The following is a 24,066-nucleotide window of genomic DNA, read 5'->3' as shown; positions in this document are numbered from 1 at the left end:
TTCTGCCTTTATTACAGTTTGAAGGCTGCAGCAAGGCATTTTCAAGGCTTGAGAACCTGAAGATTCACCTGCGAAGTCACACAGGAGAACGTCCTTACCTGTGTCAGCACCCTGGCTGCCAAAAAGCATTCAGTAACTCCAGTGACAGAGCAAAGCATCAGAGGACTCATCAGGACACAGTAAGGGGGACATAGAAAGGGACAGAGGATGGGGGGGGGGGGTTGAAAGTGTGAGTGCCGCTGAATGAGTAGATAGTGAATGGAAATCTTTGATCTGTTTGATTCTTTTAAATATACAAGTGAATGTGATCCAGTTAATGTAAATAATTTTAACATGTGTTAGGCTGGCCCTACATTATTCAATTCTCTTGTCCAATTTTCCTTTAGATTTCCCAAAACCATAAAATATAAGGTCAGACCTAAACACTTTCACAAAGGCAGGCCCTTGCACTACATAATTGAAGGTAGATCTAAGCCCTTGTACACACGGTCGGACATTCCGACGGAAAATTGTCTGATTGGACTGTGTTGTCGGATAATCCGACCGTGTGCGGGCTCCATCGGACTGTTTCCATCGGAATATCCAACCCAGGGGCGTAGCTATAGGGGGTGCAGCAGTTGCGACCGCAACCGGGCCCTGTGATGCAGGGGGCCCATGCAGCCCCCTCTACATATGGCTGCTCTTTAGTTGTGCATTACCCGCATGACCTGTGTCCTCAGCCGGCTCCTCAGAGTACCCCTCTCCTGCTCCATGCATTGCTGCTCAGTCCGATGTCTGTTCTCCCCAGCCAGAGTCCCGCCCACCCCGAGTCCGGCCCACACTGCACTGCATACTTCTCCCGGGTAAACAAACTTTAAGCACACAGATGCAGTTCAGCCCTATGAGAGCCGGCTCCCCGGAGGACACTGCAGGCTTGTCTGCCAGCCCCCCCCCTCCTCCCCCGTCATACACAGATGATGAAAGGTCTTTCTGGGAGATATGCTGATCGCCTGTCCAGCACACTGGATGGAGCCCAGGCCAACATGGATCAGTGCGCGGCCTACAGCTTGGTCATGGTGAGTGAGAGGACCCCATCCCCCACACACCATTACATACCCCCTCCATCTCCCCCTGGGGACAGGGACCCCTTCTCACCTGGGGGCAGTAACTTCATATGCCCTGGAGAACGGGGACCTCATCCTGCCTAGGGACAGTCCCCCAATGGGGCACCTAAAAATGAAAAAAATAATAATTAAAAAAAAATACTGATACCAGTGGTGGAACTACAGGGCTCACAAAGGTCATACCTGTGACCACGCCCTGGAGTTCCACCACCAGACTCGGAGGGAAGGGCCCTGGCTGGGGTTCAGGGGGGCCCTTCATGGTTTCTTGCATCGGGGCCCTGAAGGTTCTAGTTACGCCACTGATCCAACCGACAAAGTTTTAGAGCGACTTTGCCCGATGATCGTTTGTAGAGAATTCCGATTGGACAAAGTGCCACACATGCTCAGGTCAAATCACGAGACCAAAGCTATTGGCTACTAGCCTGAACGTAGTCCCGTCGTAACTAAATAACGTCATCACGTTACGAACGATCGGATTTTCCGACAACTTTGTCCGACTGTGTGTATGCGACACCAGTTTCGGACAAAATTTTGTTGTCGGAATGTCCGACCGTGTGTACAAGGGCTTAAGGAAATTGAATACGAAAATTGTATAATGTATTCCTGAGCCAGCAGATGTTGTTTGAAAACTATAAATGGCTTATCTTGTAATTAAATTTTTCTCAGCAACCATTTAGTATGAATGCAGTCTGAACAATCGGACATACAGAAAATTATTAGAAGCAAAATATGCCTTTCCCTTTACATTACATTCCCTATGGCCTTTCCTATCATTTAAAGCATGCTTTCAGTATTGCAATTTTAATAGAGGTGTAAACCCTTTAATTTGGATTGCATGCCTTTGGACATATCCTGTAACTGTTGGTTCTGAATTCTTATGTTAGGAATGTTTGTACTGTTTATTCTTGAAAAAGTGAAAATGAAGATTTTACAAAGAAGCGAAATACGCCCAACGGCAGGCAATAGAAAAATTTGAATATCAAAACAAAAGTATTTTATGAATTTATTTATGAATGTATTTTATGAAATACAACTCAACATCATCACTCACAGACCGGGCTGCTGTTAGAAATCACGAGACCCTGTACAGCCTACCTTACAAGGCCCCCCCCCCACTCCACCCCAAAATATGAAATGTAAATTATCACTAAAAACACACTAAGATGATGATTGGCGGACACAAACAACATAACTTATAAAATCCCTGCTAAATCTAAAAGATAAAATTGTATTGAGTTAATAATAGGTCTTGAGGCTCATTCACGTAGTCTGGTCACTGTGGCCTGTAAAGTGTGAATTTGTGTTTTTGTATGTGTCTGGAACTGCCTGGAGCTGTGTGAAGACAGCCTATGTTACGCTATGGGGTTACGCTATGCTACGCCATACCAAAACAGCCACAGGTCTTAATTTGACAGGCATGTGGGTGCAGGTGTATGGACCTGAACACAGACAATGTGCATTCGGGGCCACTCACCCTCACCTTCACACCTGTAAAATTAGGACCTGTGGCTGTGTTTGTACAGGTGCTGCATCCCTGTAGAGTAACAGGCAGCTGCAGCCCTGAGGACACGTGTGAATAAGCCCTTTATTTTTTGTAAATTTTTTAAAAAAAATTACATTTTTTACAGTTTTTTCACAGACCTGTTGTGGGGTCTTAGTGAGATATCAGGGCTCTAGACAGACCCCTGGTATCTCACTTTTGGGACACAGAATGGAACCTTTCTCTGCAGCCTCAGCTGCACTGCAGATGAATAAACAGGAGGCGTTCTATAAGGAGGCTCCCGTTCATTCGTAAACTGAACTGAATTACTCACTATGCTTCATTTATAAATGAACACAGTGAGTGATTAGTATGGATCTCTCACTGTGTTCATTTAGGAAAGGGCTGGTAAATATTGTATAGTTACCACCCCCCATATCTGCTCGCCATCCTGAAGTTACCCCTGTGTGCCTGCAGCAGCCAGCGAGTGGGAGAGAAGGAAAGCTGGCAGTGATGTGGTGGGAAGGGTCACTCAGCAGGGGACAAACAACAGGGGGGCTCGGGCAGCAGGGGGAAGAGAATGTAGACAGAGAGTGTGATTGGTGCGGAGTGTGGTGGAAACGACTGGAACTGATCCCCTTGCAGCAACTGTAATCCGACAAGAGAGAGAGGAGCAGAAGCCAGCTTTCAGCTGCTGCAGGTGGATCGGTTCCAGCAATTTCCCGCACCCGCTGCACCGATCCCAATACTGTCTATATCCTCTCCCCCTTGCTGCCTGGGCTTCCCTGTTGATCTGATAGGACCCTGGCCTCATACATGAGGACCAGTGAAACACCCTTATTGACAGCCCTGCTTACAGAGGGGCCATCTCAGGGTAAGTCGTTTATTTTACCCTAACTATTCCTCCACCCCTCTGTTAAAGAGGAACTGCAGTCTGCTCACATAGTTTGTAAGAAAAACATCTTTGCTATTCTGAAGCTTCCTTCCCACCACTTTGCATATTATTTTATATATATTGTGATTCTGTACTTGCCAAATATGCTGCAGAAATCTCCCTCCACTGAGACTGGCTGCAACCATTTTAAACGGTGGGCAGCTGAAGCTGCTCCCTGTTCACTTCCTGGATTTACACAGACACACAGAGGCACACCTCCAGCTCTGCAGCTCTCATTGGCCCTCCTACGACTCACCCCCCTCCCTGCCTGGCAAACTCTCACAAGAGTGATGAGAGAGCTGTGCATGATGTCATAAGCCTAGGCTTCTTATCACAATTAACCTTTCTCTAGTTATTGTAATTTTGTATCCTTGTTTGAATACATTTTGCAAAATTGTTAAAATAAAATAAAAAAAATTCAGCACAGACAACAGCCTTACATTTTAAAAGCACTGCTTGTGACTTATTACAGGTCTATAATAGATCACAGACCTTTAAATAGGAAAAGCAATGGAAGACTGGATATTATTTCTATGCCATCCCAAGCCCCCAACGTTGTGGAGGAACCATACAAACATAACACATTCTTAGTGAGCCATAGCAGGAAATCCCAAGCCTTGTACAAAAATGAATAATCAAAATGTCCTTAAGGAGATGAGCCACATCTATGATGAAAGAAGGGATCCTTGTAAACAGCATACGAGGTGCAAAAATCGCCTATAAACTTGCCCAGATACATGTGTGTTGGTTATATACAGCTGGTTCTTGTCTCTGGAGCACAAATTACATTTACTAGTTGACATATTCACATAATTAAACAAAAAACAGTTCTCACGGCACACCCACATAGACATTTGGCCTGAATATTAATAGTGACGACTCTGAGAACATTTTACATAATGCAGCTAGATATGCAAATTATGCACAACAAAACAATAAAAACACGAATAAAATCAAAGTAAAACACTTATTTATTCATTCCGTTTCTTCAAGAGCTTGGCTGGGTGTACACCAAAATGATACCAGAGCCAAAACAAAAAAAAAATGAAAAAGTTTAGAAAACATGCACAGTTCTGTTACCTGATAGATGTTGGCTCGGGACACCGGTAAACATAGTCATATGTAATACAATATGTTTTCTGTGCCAGTGCACGTAATGGATTGTAGTTGTTGTAACTGTATGACTGACTGACTAAAATGTAGAAGGAAAAGTATCCAGGGGCGTAACTATAGGGGGTGCAGCAGTCGCGACCGCAACTGGGCCCTGTGATGCAGGGGGCCCATGCAGCCCCCTCTACATATGGCCGGCAGCAGCATAGGCAGCTAGCACACACTATTACATACCCCCTCCATATCCCCCTGGGGACAGGGACCCCTTCTCACCTGAGGGCAGTAACTTCTGCCCTGGACAAAAGGACCTCATTTCTTCTGGGGACGGGGACCCAATCCTGCCTAGGGACAGTCCTCCAATGGGGCACCTAAAAATGTAAAAAAATAAAATAAATAAAAACTACTGATACCAGTGGTGGAACTACAGGGCTCACAAAGGTCATACCTGCGACGACGCCCTGGAGTTCCACCACCGGACTCGGAGGGAAGGGCCCTGGCTGGGGTTCAGGGGGGCCCTTCATGGTTTCTTGCATCGGGGCCCTGAAGGTTCTAGTTACGCCACTGAAAGTATCTATGCCTCAGTAGTGGAAATACTTAAATTAAAGTATAACTACACTTTTGTCAGACCCATCTTTCATGGCCTCCCTCATTTTGCTGAGTATGTTGTCAATAGCAATTTCTAACCAAAATTAAATGTGGGCCACACATTGATTGGCTAGGAAGACTTTGAAGGAAAGTCCTTGTGTCCAGTGTTGCCAACTTAACAGATTGAAATTTACTGACACGACACCCAAGATTTCGTGGCACAGCCAAGTTTTTACTGGCATTTCCCAAAAGTTACAAAAAAAAAAGGTTGTAAGTGCAAATTTTAGTATTTAGGCTACAAACAAGTACAATATGCAACTAGCAATGGGATTTAACCTCTTCCCGCCCACCCTATAGCCGAATGATGGCCATAGAGCAGGCGCTTTCGTCCGGGAGGCCATCCCTGGACGTCCTGTTGTTTACTTCCGCAATGCGCGCCGCCACGGGCGAGCATTGGGGAAGTTCTATGTTTGCCGTGTCCCCCGGAGACAGGCAAACACAGATCGCTGTAAACGGCCAATCACAGCGGCCGTTTACAGCGCGATCGGCGTGTCCAATGTGAGATGATCTCATATGTAAACATATGAGATCATCTCTCAGCGCCGCTCTCCCTCCTCACACAGACAGCGTGTGAGAGGGGAGAGATGAACGGCTGCAGCGGCCGTAAGTGTAAAAAAAAAAAAAAGTTAAAAAAGTGCCATCCGCCCCAGTGCCCTCCTCCCCAGTGCCATCCTGCCCCAGTGCCATACTGCCCCAGTGCCATCCACCCCAGTGCCATCCGCCCCAGTGCCATCCACCCCAGTGCCATCCACCCCAGTGCTACCTGCCCCCAGTGCCACCTGTTAGTGCTATCTGTCCCCAGTGCCACCTGTTGTCAGTGCCACGTATAAGTGCCATCTGTCATCAGTGCCACGTGTCATCAGTGCCACATAGTGCCATCTGTCATCAGTGCCACATATTAGTGCCATCTGTCATCAGTGCCACGTATCAGTGCCATTTGTCATCAGTGCCACCTGTCAGTGTCACGTGCCATCTGTTGTCAGTGTCACGCGTCATCGGTGCCATGTATTAGTGCCATCTGTCATCGGTGGCACGTATTAGTGCCATCTGTCATCAGTGCCACGTGTCATCAGTGCCACGTATTAGTGCCACGTGTCATCAGTGCCACGTATAAGTGCCATCTGTCATCAGTGCCACATATTAATGCCATCTGTCATCAGTGCCACGTGTCATCAGTGCCACGTATAAGTGTCATCATTGCCATGTATCAGTGCCATCTGTCATCAGTGTCACGTGTCATTGTCCTGGTGCTCCAGGGCCTTCAAAAGTGTAATAGGTAGTCAACAAGTTAGATGTGTAATTTATGCTCCTAGAACACGTGACGGTGCTCCCTGCATGTTGGGCCTCTCTATGTGGCCAGGCTGTGAAACAGTCCCACACGTGATATTGTAATACTCAGGAGGAGTAGCAGAATTTTTTTGGGGGTGTCATTTGTGGTATACACATGCCATGTGAGAGAAATAACCTTTTACAATGACAATTTTGTGGAAAAAAATAAAAAAAATGAAAAATCTTAATTTTGCAAAGAATTGTGGGAAAAAATGACAACATCAAAAAGCTCACCATGCCTCTTACTAAATACCTTGGAATATCTACTTTCCAAAAAGGGGTCATTTGGGGGGTATTTGTACTTTCCTGACTTGTTCGGGTCACAAGAAGCGAGATAGACCACCAGTACATCAGATGTGATCAATTTTGTGCGATTCGCACCACAGCTTGTAGACTCTCTAACTTTCACAAAGACCAAATAATATCCACTAATTTGGGTTATTTTTACCAAAGATATGTAGCAGTATAAATCGTGGCCAAAATTTATGAAGAAAAATTAATAATTTGCATAATTCTGTCACAGAAACAAAGAAATATGCGTTTTTTTTCAAAATTTTCGGTCTTTTTTCATTTATAGCGCAAAAAATAAAAACCCCAGAGGTGATCAAATACCACCAAAAGAAGGCTCTATTTGTGGGAAAAAAAAGGACAAAAAATTCATTTGAGTACAGTGTTGCATGACTGAGTAATTGTCATTTAAAGTGTGAGAGCACCGAAAGCTGAAAATTGGTCTATGCAGGAAGGGTGTTTAAGTGCCCAGTAAGCAAGTGGTTAAGGTAGATAGTAGGGCAAAAAATGTATTTCTTATTTTATTTTTGATATGGTAAGTAAGTACGGTAGCTTAGGGACAGGACTCAGGAGGGCAAGAAATTAGAATAAGAAAGCACACACACACATGAAGTTGACTCTTGGTCCCTCAAGTCCACTCCAGTTTAAACAGCACTGACAGTCCCGCTCCCGACCTGCCCTGCTCCTGTCCTGCAGACCCACATGAGGCTTGGCTCCCTTGCACCATGACATTACACAACACGCTAGGGCACCACCTCCACCAGAGCTGCCCGAACACACTGTAGCAGGGACTCAGATGGTCTCGGCCAGCTCTGAACATCACAGCCATATTTTTTACTGGCAACTTTTTCCTTTTACTGGCATTTACTGGCAGGAGGAAATTGCCTGTTTTTTACTGGCTGCCAGTAAAAATACTGACGGTTGGCAAAACTGCTTGTGTCCTGCGAGCATCCCCAGAGCCCTGCAGGGTATGTTAATATATGTTATTAGCTAAATGCTCAGCAAAGGGACATTAAGACTCTAAAAAAACTGAGCACTGTAAAAATGCACTTATCCTTTAAGAAGGACTGTGGATTTAAGGTTTACTTTCACATGGAGGATCAGGTTTTTACTGGCGTGTTTGTTTCAGATTCTGAAGTCAGAATGGTTACTTCTATGAAAACTAGTCTTCCTCTACCACTAAGAGCTATGATGTACTGAGGAAGGGTGGGCATACACATCTGTTTTTTATTTTATAAAAGGAATCTATCATGCCTTCTTGCTATACTGAACCACTGGCAAAGAACTGGATAAACTGAATAACTGGCAAAAAACTTTTATATTGCCAATTAGAAACGTTGGAGAAAAATCTTTATCGGGATAGCTGTACAGGGTCAGTGATTCAAAGTATTGAAGCAGGGGGGTCAGCATTGACGGCCTTGAAACTAGAATTTCCATAAAGTTGCTAGCAATGGCTACCCTGTGTTTCGTTCAAGATAGGATTCTTTATGTTTAACCTGAAAGCTATGAATCTTTAAATCTTCCACATGTGTATGCTAGAGGCACATAAAGGAATGTATCAGTGTTTTGTGGCAGAGATCGAAATCGCTGAGATGTGAATAGAGGCATGGAGAGACATTTTAATATAAGAGAGAGATAGTCTGAAGGCAAGCAGCTTCCAGTGAGCTCTCTTATCAAGAAACATATAATCATTTGTTATACCTGGGTGCGACCTGTATTTGATGTTTTTTGTAAAAGTAGGATGGCACATAAACAGAAAAAATATATATAAAATGTGAGTTTAAAAATATATTAATTTGATCAAATTGACCCCAGGCCATTGTGGTTTTCCTGAACCTGATGGTTTACCACACTGATAGCAAAAGTGTATTATTTAAAATATTATAAAATATGTCTGATTATGTAGAAAAAAACTCCAATTAATTTTAATCTGGCTGGTCTTAGAAATAGGTGTATTTTTTAATATCCTGTCCTGCAAATTGTATAAAGTATTCTATCTGAATTGTATATCTTTTCTACTTTTACTAACCTATACTCTTCTCTTTTTTTCTGTCTTTGTGTGAAATGTAAATTCATAACAGAAAGGTAATGCAATTCACTCTTGTGCTATATATGTAACATACAAGCAATGAATACAAGATTTGAATAAAGGTGAACTAACTTATGGCAGGATTCACACATATGAGCACCATTGCATTATGTGCATGTGTGTTGTCATTCATTCATTCATTCAGTGTAAAAAAATGAACCTGCCTGCAAATACCATTACAACGTGCCTAATTCAAATAATACTCATACAATACAATACAAAATGAGCCTGTAATATAAAGTGTACATTATATATATGTATATATATATATATATATATATATATATATATATATATATATATATATATATATATATATATATATATATACACACACACACTATATTGCCAAAATTATTGGGACACCTGACTTTACACACACATGAACTTTAATGGCATCCCAGTCTTATGCCCTGTACACACAGTCTGACTTTTTCGATGGAAAATGTGCAATCGGATCGTGCTGTCGGAAAATCCGATCGTGTGTGTGCTCCATCAAACTTTTTCCGGCGGAATTTCCGACACACAAAGTTTGAGAGCCGGATCTAAAATTTTCTGACAACAAAATCCGAAATCCAAATTCCGATTGTGTGTAGACAATTCCGACGGACAAAGTGCCACGCATGCTCAGAATAAATTACGAGATGAAAGCTATTGGCTACTGGCTCATTTATAGTCCCGTCGTACGTGTTGTACGTCACCGCGTTCAGAACTATCTGATGCTAGACAGGTTTGGGCCAAAATCCGTTTGAAAAAATCAGATGGATTTTGTCGTCGGAAAGTCCGACCGTGTGTACAGGACATTAGTCTGTAGGGTTCAATATTGAGTTGGCCTACCCTTTGCAGCTATAACATCTTCAACTCTTCTAAGAAGGCTGTCCACAAGGTTTAGGAGTGTGTCTATAGGAATGTTTGACCATTCTTCCAGAAGCACATGTGTGAGGTCAGGCACTGATGTGGACGAGAAGGCCTGGCTCACAGTCTCCTCTCTAATTCATCCCAAAGGTGTTCTATCGGGTTGAGGTCAGGATTCTGTGCAGGCCAGTCAAGTTCCTCCACCCCAAACTCGCTCATCATATATAATGTGCCTCTTTGCAAACAATCCAAAAGTGCTTCCACTCCTTCAAGTTGCCAATATTATTATTTATATTATAATATTAATATTAGTTAAATTATGCACATTGTATTGGTATTTGCACTGTTAGGATAATACAGGGTAGCGCAGCTACTTCATGAATTTTTTTACGTGCATTGAGGTTTGATAATGTATGTCTAAAGACACTTTTTTTTTTTTAGGTGTCTCTGGGTGTTTGCATGCCACGTCTGGTCCTATGTCCATTGCCCTGACATCCTATAATATGTCAATGCTTTTCTCTGCAAACCACAATTAGGTGCTTTGGTTGTTGGCTTTGGGCTACCCCCTGTCACCTTCTGCCAATCACTGTTTTATCTCTGTGATGGGCAGTCTCATTAACCAATATCGAGTAAAAGGAAAGGGTGGGTTAGAGCTAACAACTGCAGAAGCTGTTAGCTGTAAGTTATTCTGAGATGTGACAAATGAGCAGACCTGTCATGTAGGCACATTAAGGTGCCTGCAATACAAAGTGAACAGGTTCCTTTTCTACCAAGAGTCACTTTGTAATTCATAGGTAAGACTATAATATTAAGAATTTGGTTGTAATAATGCCCACTGTGCAAAAAAATGAATTAGGAGTAGCCTTAAACTCTTGTTTTTTTGTAACCAAAGATGCTCTAGCTTGTGTGATCTATAAACATGTACTTGTATTGAATAGTATTTTTACATATTTCTTGGCAACCTAAGATAAGCCACTGTGCACTTTAAAATTTGTATTTAACTTTTTTCAATGTCTTTTTTTTCTTTCTGTGGAAAAAAAAAAAATATATATAACATAATGAGTCAGATGATTTTTTTGGCACAAGAACGGGTCTAAGATAGCTGTATGGAGGTTCCCTAACCCTCAGGAACAATGTATACCTCATTACATCCTTAAAGCGGTGGTAAAGTCATATATGCAATGCACACAAGCACATTATAAAATACCTTTAAATCGAAGCCCTCCAACAGCTGACACGGCTTCTATATTCACCTGGTCTTCCTTCTGGGTTTGCATGCTCTGGCCCCATGAATGGCTGATCTGTGATAATGTCACTTCCGCGCATACGCTCAAGGGTCATGGCCTCAGCACAGAACTCTGAAGGGATGGCACAAGTATGCTGTCCCTTTAGACCGCTTGCACAGGTGATGTCATCTGGTGCAGTAAGAATGGCTATCTCCCAAACGGTGCACATTTAGAAGATATTCACTGTAGTAATTTACTACTACTTTTAAAAAAATGATTGCCCTTCCAAATTGACTCCAGATCATTTTGCCAAAACAGTGAATTATTCACTAAAATCTTCACCAGAGTTTTGGAAAATTTGCTCATCTGCACTTCTCTAGCAAGTGCTTAGTGGGGTCACTTATCAAGGTTTATGGGAGCACAGGATATGGGAACAGGGGCCATACTCAAATTTCAGAGAAAAATTAATTGAGATTTGCATGGGTGGGGAAAATAATTATTTGATCCCCTGCAGATTTTGTAAGTTTGCCCACTTACAAAGAAATAAAGGGTCTATTATTTTTATCATAGGTGTATTTTAAATGATAAAGACAGAATATCAACCAAAAATACAGAAAAAACAAATGATACAAACGTTGCAGTTCAGTGAGTAAAAGAAGTATTTGATCCCTAAGGAAAACATGAGTATGTGGAGGGGAAAACCTTTGTTGGCAAGCACAGAGGTAAGACGTTTCTTGTAGTTGGTTACCAGGTTTGCACACATCTCAGGAGGGATTTTGGTCCACTTTTCTTTACAGATCTTCTCTAAATCCTTAAGGTTTCTTGCCTGTCATTTGGCAACTCAAAGTTTCAGCTCCCTCCATAAATTTTCTATAGGATTAAGATCTGGAGACTGGCTAGGCCACGCTATAAGCTTAATGTACTTGTTCTTGAGCCACTGTTGCCATGGCGATATGTTTTGGTCATTCTGATGCTGGAAGACCCATCCATGACCCATCTTCAGTGTTCTGGCTTAGGGAAGATTTTACAATACATTGCTCTGTCCATTGGCCCCTCAATGCAGCAAAGTCGGCCTGTACCTTTAGCAGAGAAACAGCACCAGAGCATAATGTTTCCACCTCCGTGCTTGACTGTAGAGATGGTGTTTTTTTTTTAGGGTCATAGTCAGAATTTTCTTTCTCCAAACACTACGAGTTGAGTTAATGTCAAAGAGCTCAATTTTGGTCTCATCTGACCACAGCACTTTCTCACAATCCTTCTCTGAATCATTTAGATGTTCATTGGCAAACTTCAGAAGGGTCTGTACATGTGCCTTCTTGAGGAGGGGGACCTTGCGGGCACTGCAGGTTTTCAATCCATGGCGGCATATTGTGTTACCAATGGGTTGATGGGTGGCTGTGGTCCCAACTGCCTTGAGATCATTCACAAGCTCCTCCCGTGTAGTTCTGGGCTGATCCCTCACTTTTCTCATGATCATTCTTATCCCATGAGGCAAAATCTTGCATAGAGCTCCAGACCGAGGGCAATTGATGGTTATCTTCTAATTACGAATAATTGCGCCTACAGTTGTCTCCTTTTCACCAAGCTTCTTGCTGGTGGTCTTATGCAGGCCTACAATCTCATCCCTAACGTTGTTTGACAGCTCTTTGGTCTTGTCCGTGGTAGTGGGTTTGAATGGAAGAAAGAGATTCAGTGGAAAGGTGTCTTTAGGAGCAAATTCTTATGCCGCGTACACACGAGCGGACTTTTCAACATCCAAAGTCCGACGGACTGAGTCCGTCAGACTATTCGATCGTGTGTGGGCTGCAACGGACTTTTGACTCGCCAAAGTCCGAAGGACTTTAGAATATGGAACATGCTTCAAATTTTCCCGACGGAACTCCGCCGGACCCGGTCCCTTCGAAAACTCCGCTCGTGTGTATGCTATTCCGACGGACTAAAACCGACGCTAGGGCAGCTATTGGCTACTGGCTATGAACTTCCGTATTCGAATCCAGTCGTACGTCATCACGTTCGAATCCGTCGGAGTTTAGTGTGATTGTGTGGGGCCAAGTCCGCTCCGCCGAAAAGTCCGTCAGAACTCCGTCGGAACTCCGGCAGAACTCCGACGGAACTCCTTCGGAAGTCTGTCGGACATAAGTCCTCTCGTGTGTACGGGGCTTTAAAAGTTTACAGGACTAATCTGTGTACCACATGAGCACATACTGTAGCCAGTCTGTGGGAGCCAGAATTATTGTTGGTTGGTAAGGGATCAAATATTTATTTTACTCACTGAACTGCAACTCAATTTATAACATTGTATCGTGTTTTTTCTGGATATTTGGTTGATATTCTGTCTCTATCATTTAAAATACATCTATGATAAAAATTATAGACCCTTCATTTCTTTGTAATTGGCCAAACTTACAAAATCTGCAGGGGATCAAATAATTATTTTCCCCACTGTACATCTCTAGATTTATCATTTGACATGGCGGGCCAGTTTTCCTCATAAACCTGTTTTAATTAACCTAGATTTGTGGAAGGTTTCCTGTAAATTTAGTAAAACGAATGTGTACATGAATATGTGACCATAAGAGCATGCGGTATAATGGAATACTTGTAGACCCCAGAGCAATGAACGCAGAATCCAAGCAGTAGTAGTGTTGTCACAAGTACCTTTTTCCAACTGTTAATGTTTTCATATTTTCACGCAGAAACCATACGCCTGTCAAATTCCTGGTTGCTGCAAGCGATACACAGATCCCAGCTCATTACGGAAACATGTGAAAGCCCACACAGTGAAGGAGCAGCAGGTGCGCAATAAGGTAGCCACACTACATCAATAAAGACAATTACTGTAGAAAGTGTTTGATTTATTGCTCTGAACCAAGTCTAATGAGAAACTCAGTTCTTTAGAATCTATAATATTGGTTGAATTCATAATTCCATATTAAAGTCATACAGGTTTTTTAAACTTGCATATTATCCAGAATTTTTTATTGAATCACAATTGACATGGGGTCCATTTATAAGTCAGAAGTATGAAATAACTGGTTTTCTATTAGATTAGCCCACATTTCATAAAGTACTGCTGCGTGCTGTATACATGGGCTTTGATGTTTGCTTTTTCAGTACTCAAAAGCAAGAAGAACCTCATTCATTTTAAAACTGAAAAAAAAACAATTTTGGGCTATTTGCTGTTTAATTGTAATCCACCTCCATTGAGGCCTGTCCCTATTTGGTCACTCTATAATGATATACATGCCTCCTGCATGTATCCTTATCTGTCACATATCTCCCCTTTAGCTGTTTGCAGCCCTGCAATACTCCAGATTCTGTAGGCAGGTCTGTTGTCTAGGGCTCGGTGGGTGGAGTCGTGATGTTGGTAGACTCCCCGCCCACCTCTGCACTCCTATTGGCCAGGCATTGATATTTCTTACACTAAACTTCTGCTGGTCTTGTGGATTATGCCCCATGATCACTAACATCCAATCAAGACCCAAGAAAGTCACCACATAATTTCAATGTGCCCAATCATACTGAGGTGTGGAGCAGCCAATATTGGGAGAGCCGGAGAAGAAAGAAGAGGGGATGTGAAGTACACAGAATGCCTCTCTCACACTCATGCATGATAAGGAAATGACCTGTCTGTCACAGCTAGGGGGAAGAAACAGACACCTATTTCTCTGTGTGTTGGTTTTTATTTACTTAAGAAAGATAAGAGGATTGCTCAGAGCTGGATTAACTGTTCGTGGCAAGACTGGGCACAGGTAAAATACAAAAATCTGCTTGCAGCAGAGGATGTCAGTCTTAATTTAAACAATTTTTTGGGGTTTGCATCCACTTTAATGCTGTTTATGACAGCCAACTAGTCATTTACAACAGGGCTCATTACCAGGATATACAGATATACTGAGTCTGGCTAAACATGATTTATGATACTGCTAAGAAGAAGAAGAATTGGCAAAAATGTCACTCTCTAGATGTGCAAAGCTGGTAAAGACATCCCCAAAAAGACTTGCAGCTGTAATTGCAGCAAACAATGGTTCTACAAAGTATTGACTCAGGGGGCTGAATACAAATACACGCCACACTTTTCACATATTTATTTGTAAAACAATTTTGAAAACCATTTATCATTTCCTTCCACTCCACAACTATGTGCCACTTTGTGTTGGTCTATCACATAAAATCCCATAAAATCCCAATAAAATACATTTATGTTTTTGATTGTAATATGACAAAATTTCAAGGGGTATGAATACTTTTTCAAGGCTCTGTAGTTTAGGTAATGATTGGGCCAAATATAAAATGTTGTGTGTCACTAGCTATCACTTTTGGTACTCACTGTGTACAGTTTTCTTACAGGCACAACATATTCTGGATGGTAAGTGGGCAAAAACCATCACCAATGAAATTCTGAATGGTGCTCGATCACGTGACATGGTGGCAGGTATGTACAAATTCTACTAACCCAGATCAAATGATGTTTCAGAGCTCCGATGATCATCAACTATGCAGCAATTTCCATCGGTTTTAATCACATACAGATGGAAAAGCATTTGTTGTGTAGCCATTAATCATAATTGTACATTTTTTTATGAAAATTCTTTTAACCCGGTCCTGCTGGAGAGTTAGCAGTGATGTTTTCTCATTTACAGTAGGGAAACATTCAACTGGGATAGTAAGGGTTATAGACCAGCTCAAAACACTTATCCTCTTTATTTATATAAAAGAAACCACAATATTAATGTGCGGAGAGCCGCCTCCGGCTTTTCTTTACTTGAATGTTTCTTGCAGCAGAAAGCTTAACTCTGCTGAACTGTTCAGAGCAAGTAGCTGGGATGTCAACTGCTGTACACTGTTTATTTTTATTCTCTTATTTATTTAGAACCCCCTGTTCTGTGCATAGAAGAACATTTAGCATTTTAGAAAAAGAATTAAAAAGAAAATAACTAAATTTAAAAAGAAAAAAATATTTATATAGGACATTAAGCATTTTAGAAAAAGAAAAATAACTTTGGACTTAAAGTGATTCCTTTTTAAAAAAAACAAACAAACATGTCATACTTACCTGCTCTGTGCAAGTGTTTTGCACAGAGCGGCCCCGATTCTACTTTTCTGGGGTCCCCCGGTGGCACTCCTAGCTCCTCCTCTTCAGTGAGTGGCCCCACAGAGAGTCGCATTCCATGGTGGCACTTGTCGGGTGCGCTCCTGAGTCCTGCTGCTGTGTCAGTTGACACAGACAGCAGGTCCCGGCCCTGCCCCCCCCCCCCAACTACCATGTCACTGGATTTGATTGACAGCAGCGGGAGCCAATGGCTATCCAATGCTTTCCAATGAGGTCCCGAGACAGCGGCTGGAGCTGCTGGGCTCGTTCTCATCGCTGGAAAGGTCAGGTTCTGGTAAGAAACCTCTAAGGTAAGGGGCTCTGGGGGGCAGCTGCAGCACAGGATTTTTTTCACCTTAATGCATTTAGGTGAAAAACCTTGAGACTTCACAACTCCTTTAAAATGTATGTAAACCCAGCCTTTCCTATTTGTTCCCTTTTGAAACGGTTAAACGCACCATTGAAAGCATTTTGTTATATCTGTTCAAGAAATGCAAAAAATGATTAATGTAGAACTATAGGCAAAACATTTTGTCTTTTAAATTTTGGAGAAAGGGAGAGTTATAACCCCTGTAAGGTTTATTTTTGCCAACTTTGATCCACTAGGAAGATATACCTACACTTTCTGTCCCATAGCCAAACAGGAAGTGAAAGGAAATCCCTGCAAATTAAGGGAATCTCTTGGGGACCCCGAGGTCACCAGAGCAAGTGTGCCCATTAGAAGATTTCCCCTTAGCCCTTGTACACATGGTCGGAAATTCCGACTACAAAATCCGTCTGATTTTGTCCGAAACCGGTGTTGCATACACACGGTCGGACAAAGTTGTCAGAAAATCCGATATTTCGGAATGTGGTGACATTCGTACATAACGACGGGACTACTCTCAGGCTAGTAGCCAAAGTCCGATCGGATCATGTTGTCGGAAAATTTTATATCCAGCTCTCAAACTTTGTTGGTCAGACATTCCGATGGAAAAAGTCCAATGGAGCCCACACATGGTCGGATTATCCAACAACACGGTCCGATCGGACATTTTCCGTCAGAATGTCTGACCGTGTGTACAAGGGCTTATATTTCTGGGGACAACCCAAAATTTGGAATTTTCTTTTACTTTCAATGATAATGCTAAACAGGACAATTAGAAAGGGTGAATCTCCTTAACGGGGACACCGACAGCAATAGAAACTGACAAGTATTTTAGTCCCTCTCCCCTCTATCCAAAACCCTAAAAAAAAAAAAAAAAAAATGCATTTAGTTATACTTTAACTCTTTTTATTAAGAATTTCAAAAACAAATTCAATTTCTTTTCTATGTAGCAAAGTCCCAGGCCTCTTTAGGCCTTATAGTTACTTCCAGAGTTAGGGAGAGCTGACATCCTTCAGTGTAGAGTGGGTTACAAGGCATGGTGGGTGAAATGAAAGATGAACAGGTGGGCGCCAGACACTTTTTGAATGCAAAGAGATTTATTGTCTCTTAAACAGAACTGTGGGAGAGAGGGTTAGGGCCAGGACACCCTTAGATAGATGCAAAGATAATTAGCAGACTCCGAGACTTCTATAGGTAGACAACTATACAGCTGAAGGCCTCCAGCCAGTGACCACTTCTGTATAGGCAAGACCGCTGTCTCCTATGGCAACAATCTTGTAGCTGTTACTGGTAACGGTAAAGTTATTCAACTGTCTGCAACATGAACTCTTTACCCCACACTCACTCACTGTGGGGCTTCACTCAACGACCTCCCAGTCTTTCTCACTAGACTTGAGATCCACTAGCCACTGGATCCCCTGAGCTCTTTCACTGTAACACTCAGTATCTTCCTCAAGCGTCACCCCCACTTCACTTCTGGGTCCCTGGCTTGGCACTCACAGATACTCTTCAAGCATCACCCGTGCTGACACATTAGGTCCCTGGCTTGGCACTCCACAAGCGTTACCTCTGCTGTCCCGCTGGGTCCCTGACTTGGCACTTGCTGAAGTTTTCCCACTTCTTCACTGTCCCCGGCTGGCGAGAAGTCTGCTCTGATACTGGCCTCAGCTTACTCACAGTGGTCGCTGATAGCAAGGTGGATGGTCCCTTAGCGGCGACAGCTTCCCCTCTACCTCTGACCACAACTGGTTCCCCCAGTCGGCGGAAACGGTTCTTCTGGTTTAACTACAAGCTTTATGTTTCTAGCTTAGCAGCCTGGGGCAATACAACACGTCCACCCAGACAGCCGTCCAGGTGGCACAGAACCCTGATCACCTGACCCCACCCAAATAAATAAGTTCTCCTAGCAGACCAAGGGACCCAACAAAATCCATGCCATTGGCTGAGACACCCCATTCATTCCTAGTCTATCCTTGCAATGCCCTTGTCTTATCTAATGTCACCAAATACCTGGCCATCTAGGGACAGAAGAGAGAAGTGCAGCAATTCCAGAATTAGGGCGACATCAATTGACCTCCTAACAATTGGCCAAGGCAACTATCACTTGGCAAATAAATTTATTAGCAACCTGCCTAAACATCAGAGTGCTACATCTACATAGTCACCTTCCGTTGCAATTTTTCCCAGCGTTGTACCAACTTTTTAATGCCAACAGCAAAACTCCCACCCTCATTGTTTACAACGAAAATAAAAAAGTGGGGAAAAGACACCTTGTATTTAGCTACCGAACATTGAACAGTATTTTAAGTTGTTGGACAGAAGACAATTGTATAACAAAATGCAAAGAAAAAGCCAGAATCACTATTTTTAATATACACAGAGAATTCTGGGATTCAGGCTGGGTTCACACCTAATACGGATGTGGCTTACAGCAGGGGTTCGGTGCAGCCCTGTTTTCTGTTTCAGGGATGAATCAGGTACGAATTTTTGCCTGAATTCAGACCTGAAACGGAGCCAAAGACACAAAGGACCCCTGTGCAATGCACTCCGCGGCCGCCCCGGAGATGTGTGAACCAGCTCCATTGATAGCTGGTCATGCAAACTGGATGCATGGAAACCTGCATCCAAATCACATAAGTGTGAACCCAGCCTGAAAAAGAACTAGAATAAAGGATGAAAAGTTATATACAGTACATCTAAACAATTTATATGTCTGTACACATCTGAACACCAATAAAAGTCACATATTTTACGCATTTTTCAGAAAATTTCTCCAGGCAAGATCTGGTGTTTAGTTCAGTAAATTCCATACACCCAAGCGAATGAGCTTTAAGACCCATTCACACTAGGGCATTTTTTAGGTGCTTTTGGGCTAAAAATAGTGCCTAAAAAACACCTGAAATACGCCTCCCCTGCAGCCCCAATGTGAGAGCCTGAGTGCTTTCACACTGGGGCGGTGCGCTTGCAGGACATTAGAAAAAGTCCTGCAAGCAGCATCTTTTGGGCGGTGGGGTAGCGGTGAATACACTGCTCTTGCACCGCCCCTGCCATTGGAATTAATGGGCACCACTGCCGAAGCGCCTGCAAAGCGGGCCCTATTAACCTTTTATTTGGCCGCTAGCAGGGGTTAAAAGCGCCCTGCTAGCAGACGAAAAATGCTGCTATTACAGCGGTAAAGCGCCGCTAAAATTAGTGGCACTTTACTGCTAATGCCCCCTCGCCCCAGTGTGAAAATAGCCTTATGCCCCGTACACACGAGCGGACTTTTCGACATCCAAACTCCGACGGACTGAGTCCGGCGGACTATCCGCTCGTGTGTGGGCTGCAACGGACTTTAGCTTCGCAAAAGTCTGACGGACTTTAGAAATGAAGCATGCTTCAAATTTTCCCGACGGAACTCCGCCGGACCCGGTCCCCTTCGAAAAATTTGCTCGTGTGTGTGCTACTCCGACGGACTAAAACCGACGCTAGGGCAGCTATTGGCTACTGTCTATGAACTTCCTACGTCGAATCCAGTCGTACGTCATCACGTTCGACTCCGTCGGAGTTTGGTGTGATGGTGTGTGGTCAAGTCCGTTCGGTCGAAAAGTCCGCCAGAACTCCGGCGGAACTCCGCTAGAACTCCGTCGGAAGTCTGTCAGACTTAATCCCTCTCGTGTGTACGGGGCATTACAGCTGAACTCCAGGGAAAGTAAAAATCCTCCCTGGCAGTGGAGCTGCCTCTGCACTGCAAGAGTTAAAAGCTTATTTATCTCTTGGAGACCAAAAAAAAGCAGCGTAGAGCCCCATACACACTATTAGATTTTCTGCAGATTTTTGTCTTCAGATTTACCAAAACCATGTAGTGCAAGGGCCTGCATGATTGCATACAAATTGAAACTCTTAAGGCCCGTTCACACGGTCAGAAAATCTGAAGTTAAATTTCATCTGATGAACGATCTGCCGATTTTCTGATCATTAATAGGCTGCTTTTGACATTGAATGTGACATGTGAATTTTCGTCAGACAAAAACTGGATGTGCAGGCTCCAAAATTTTTGTCTGATGTCACCACAACGTCTGATTTTCTTTTTTCATTAGTACGGTTTTCTCCCCCCAAAAAATCTGAAGAGCAAGACTAGGCATGCTCACAAATTAAAGAACACATACAAAACAATTCAACAAATTACATCACTTCTGAGTACCCACTTCACTTTCAATTTGAGACTAGCATCCAAGAAACATGAAAATGCATTCAATAATCTGATCGTGTGTATAAGGCTTTAAGGTTTGACAAACTATATGGTTTTGGTAAATCTGAAGACAAAAATCTGCAGAAAATCTAATAGTGTGTATGGGGTCCTGTATGCAAGAAAAATTGGTGTATACACTGCGCCCTATAGTATCACCACTCTGCGCCTTATGAATGAAGATTTCCTGAGGTTTTCAAAATTAAAATTAAATAATAATCCAAGAGCAGCTACTATTTTAAAAGGTCATTGTAAAAAAAGGCAATAAATAAGAGATCATATAATAAAAATTACTCTAAAATATTGCAGCAGCGCTTAATACAGTCCACCAATCACTGTGAACCCTCAAATGTAATTAATTCAATAAAAACAAATCAAATCAATATAGTCTCATAAAGTCCCGGAAAAAACAGGAGAGGTAAAAAAGTGGTTCAAGTTAGAAAGTCCTTGCTGCCCTTTGTCTGAGGCTTCCACCAAAATCCACCACGTGAATCACCGAAGCTCCCCCAATGGGGATACACTCACTAGACACAGATCAAATACAGGCCTTTGAGCATAAGGATCTTTTCTTTATCCACTTTTCCCCCTGCTATTTCTGATTCTCTCCACCAGATGTCAGCAAAGAATGGGATGGATTTCCGCAATATACAAAAAACAAAGGGACATCTACATAGTGTAATCCCGTTCAGTTTATTAATTCACACAAACCCCCCGTTAATCCAGTTCTGCGTACCATAAAAACATTTCTTTAAGAGCATAAATTTATAATGAAAGTGCACTGTGCCTTAGAATTTCCGTCCGTCGGAAGACCCCGAGACATCCACTGTATACACCGGCGGATGTTTCCTGGAAGTCCAGGCTGAAACGCTCATCTTGAGGCGCAATCGTCACATCCGGTAGGCCCCGTCCCTGACGTTTCGTCATAAACTGACTTCTTCTGAGGGACTTTATGGGACTATATTGATTTGATTTGTTTTTATTGAATTAATTACATTTGCGGGTTCACAGTGTATGGGGTCCTACTTACCGAATCCTCCCCTCCTGCTGGCTCCCTCAATGCTGCTAGACCAGTCCTTGCATTCTCTTCTCTCTCCCCTACGCTGCAGCGATGGCAGGTCCTCCAATCTCATTAAATACCATGCAGAGCTCCTAGTTCTGCATTGAATGTGGAGATGCTGAAGAACCGTCCACCACCTGAGTGTATCCTAGTTCTGCATTAAATGTGGAGATGCTGAAGAACAGTCCACCACCGGGGGAGCGGAGGATCAGGTAAGTAAAACTACTTATCTTGGTCTCATAGACGCAAATAAGCGTGTAACCCTTTTAGTGCTAGAGCCAGTGAGCATTTTTACAATTCCTTGGAGATGAGCTTTAACTTACACTGATTAGAATCTTTATTTCAGCCATTTTCATTTTAATTCCTCAAATTCTTTGAACTCAGCTAAAAATAACTGCCATTGTTTGAAACTAAGGTTTCTTTTCTTAGTATGTTAGCTTTGTGAATTGAGCCTATCTTATGCTAATCTATGCTCTACTGTAAGGACTTTGATGATCAGCCTGGTTGGGAGCCAACTTGATGATGTAAGCAAATATTTTTCCTCTAAAGAAGTTTATTTTTCATCCAATGAATATTTGGATCTCTATAATTTTCTCCTGTCCATGGAATGCCATATTGCCTTTGCTTCTTTAATAGACTAGTGCCTTGCTAAAGTAGAGAGAACATGATGGTGCCATGTGTGTAGACAACACAGTTTTGTTTTTTTTTTGACTGGAATTTGTTATGTGTATTTTTATATTTTTCAGAATTTAATGTAGTGCAATTGTGTAAATAAATATTTCTGTGTTTTTTTTTTACATGGTGTTTATACTAGTTCTTCCTTACTTAGTTTTAACCCCCAGCGCTTGTACTTTGAAGAACAAAGCAGCCAAAGCAGCTCCTAGTTTTCTATCCTGACTTATTGTCGTTAAGCTGTTTTTTTTTTTGTTTTTGTTTTTTAAAGAAACCTTCTACAGACCTTGCAGACAACCATCTAAAAATACCAATTGCAATTCCAGAGAGCAGAGTGATATAACCGCATCATTGTGATGCTTCTTCACTATCCAATCACAGGCCAGGGCAGGTCCATGACCAAGCTTCATTGTGTTAACTACAGTGGAGATAAATGAGGTCAGGGACCTGACTTAGACTATATACCCTTGCAGCAGCGAATCTTAAAGTGATTGTAAAGTCACTAATTACAAATCCTGCTGTGTTACAGCAAGATATACCATGCAGTGTATTATTTTTTTTAATTATGCAGCAAAATCCCTTATTTTGTGTGGTCACGTGACCTCCTGGTGCTCTCCTTCTCTGATCTGAGGACTACAGTTGGAGGGGCTGAGATTCCCCTCCGACGTTAGCCACAAGGAAAGGAGAAGAGGAGAGTGGCGAGAGGTCACATGAGTGCAAAGCGGTGCTCTGAAATAAGCTATTTCGCATAAACGCCTAGTTTTTTTAAAAACAGACACTGCAAAGTATATCCTGCCGGTACAGAAGGGATTCCAGGATTTGTGATTATTAATTTTACAGCCACAGTGAAATAGTGCCCGGAGGGGAGGGGCACGGAGGAGATGGATCGCACACACAGACTTCTGAGCTGACAGGCAGGGAGGGGGAGGGAGAGACTGTGAGATGACAGAGGCTCGTAAACCGACCACGGTATCATGGATCTGCAGCCGTGATTACCATGGTCAATACACTAAAGGGGGCACACTGGCAAGATCAACCAGGTATTTTACAGCACAGAGTGGGACAAATGACACTGCACAAGCACTATGCTGTATATCCTGTTTTAAAGAAACAGGATGTTTTTTTTTTTAGGGTTACAACCACTTTAACAGTGACAGAACAGAATTACTGCATGAAGCGTTTAAAACAGTGAAACGGTTGATCTGTGCATTCTTATGATTTCTGGTAGTTCTGCTTAAAAATGTAAAGGTCCATGTTATCATACTACGAAACTCATGCAATAGCAATGTGCTAATAAAATGCATTTCCCTGTTTCCAGGTCTGTATAATGTGTCTTCCAATAATCACAACATAGTGAGACCAGGAATAATGACTCCAGTTTCTTTGCGATGTCCTGATATAGAGGCCCCTTCTAGCTGCCTGATGTCAGTCACAGAGAGAGCTCTAGAGAGGTAGGTATGCAAAGCCTAACTGCCATTTTATTCTGCTGTCAGTTTGTCTTTCCAAAATAGGCTGGATTTCGAAAAAAAAACAAAGCCACCCACAAGTTATTGTTTTGGCTTTCAGAAATACATTTGAAGCCTGATTTATT

The 24,066-nt window shown here is 42.6% G+C and overlaps 1 protein-coding gene across 1 annotated transcript in view; it reads left to right on the top strand.

The window, feature by feature from the left end:
• GLIS1 (GLIS family zinc finger 1) overlaps window positions 1-24,066 on the top strand; it is a 213,351-nt gene that overhangs the window by 169,273 nt on the left and 20,012 nt on the right. Inside the window, exons 5-8 of the mRNA XM_077453321.1 lie at window positions 18-179; window positions 13,756-13,866; window positions 15,410-15,494; window positions 23,794-23,926. Of these exons, the coding sequence (XP_077309447.1) occupies window positions 18-179; window positions 13,756-13,866; window positions 15,410-15,494; window positions 23,794-23,926 (491 nt within the window). The remainder of the gene's footprint in view (window positions 1-17; window positions 180-13,755; window positions 13,867-15,409; window positions 15,495-23,793; window positions 23,927-24,066) is intronic.

This window comes from Lithobates pipiens, unplaced genomic scaffold (assembly GCF_037356315.1).
Source record: "Lithobates pipiens isolate NorthernLeopardFrog02 unplaced genomic scaffold, aLitPip1_a1.2 Scaffold_23, whole genome shotgun sequence".
NCBI classification, from domain to species: Eukaryota; Metazoa; Chordata; class Amphibia; order Anura; family Ranidae; genus Lithobates; species Lithobates pipiens.
This window is presented reverse-complemented; position numbering and strand designations above follow the sequence as displayed.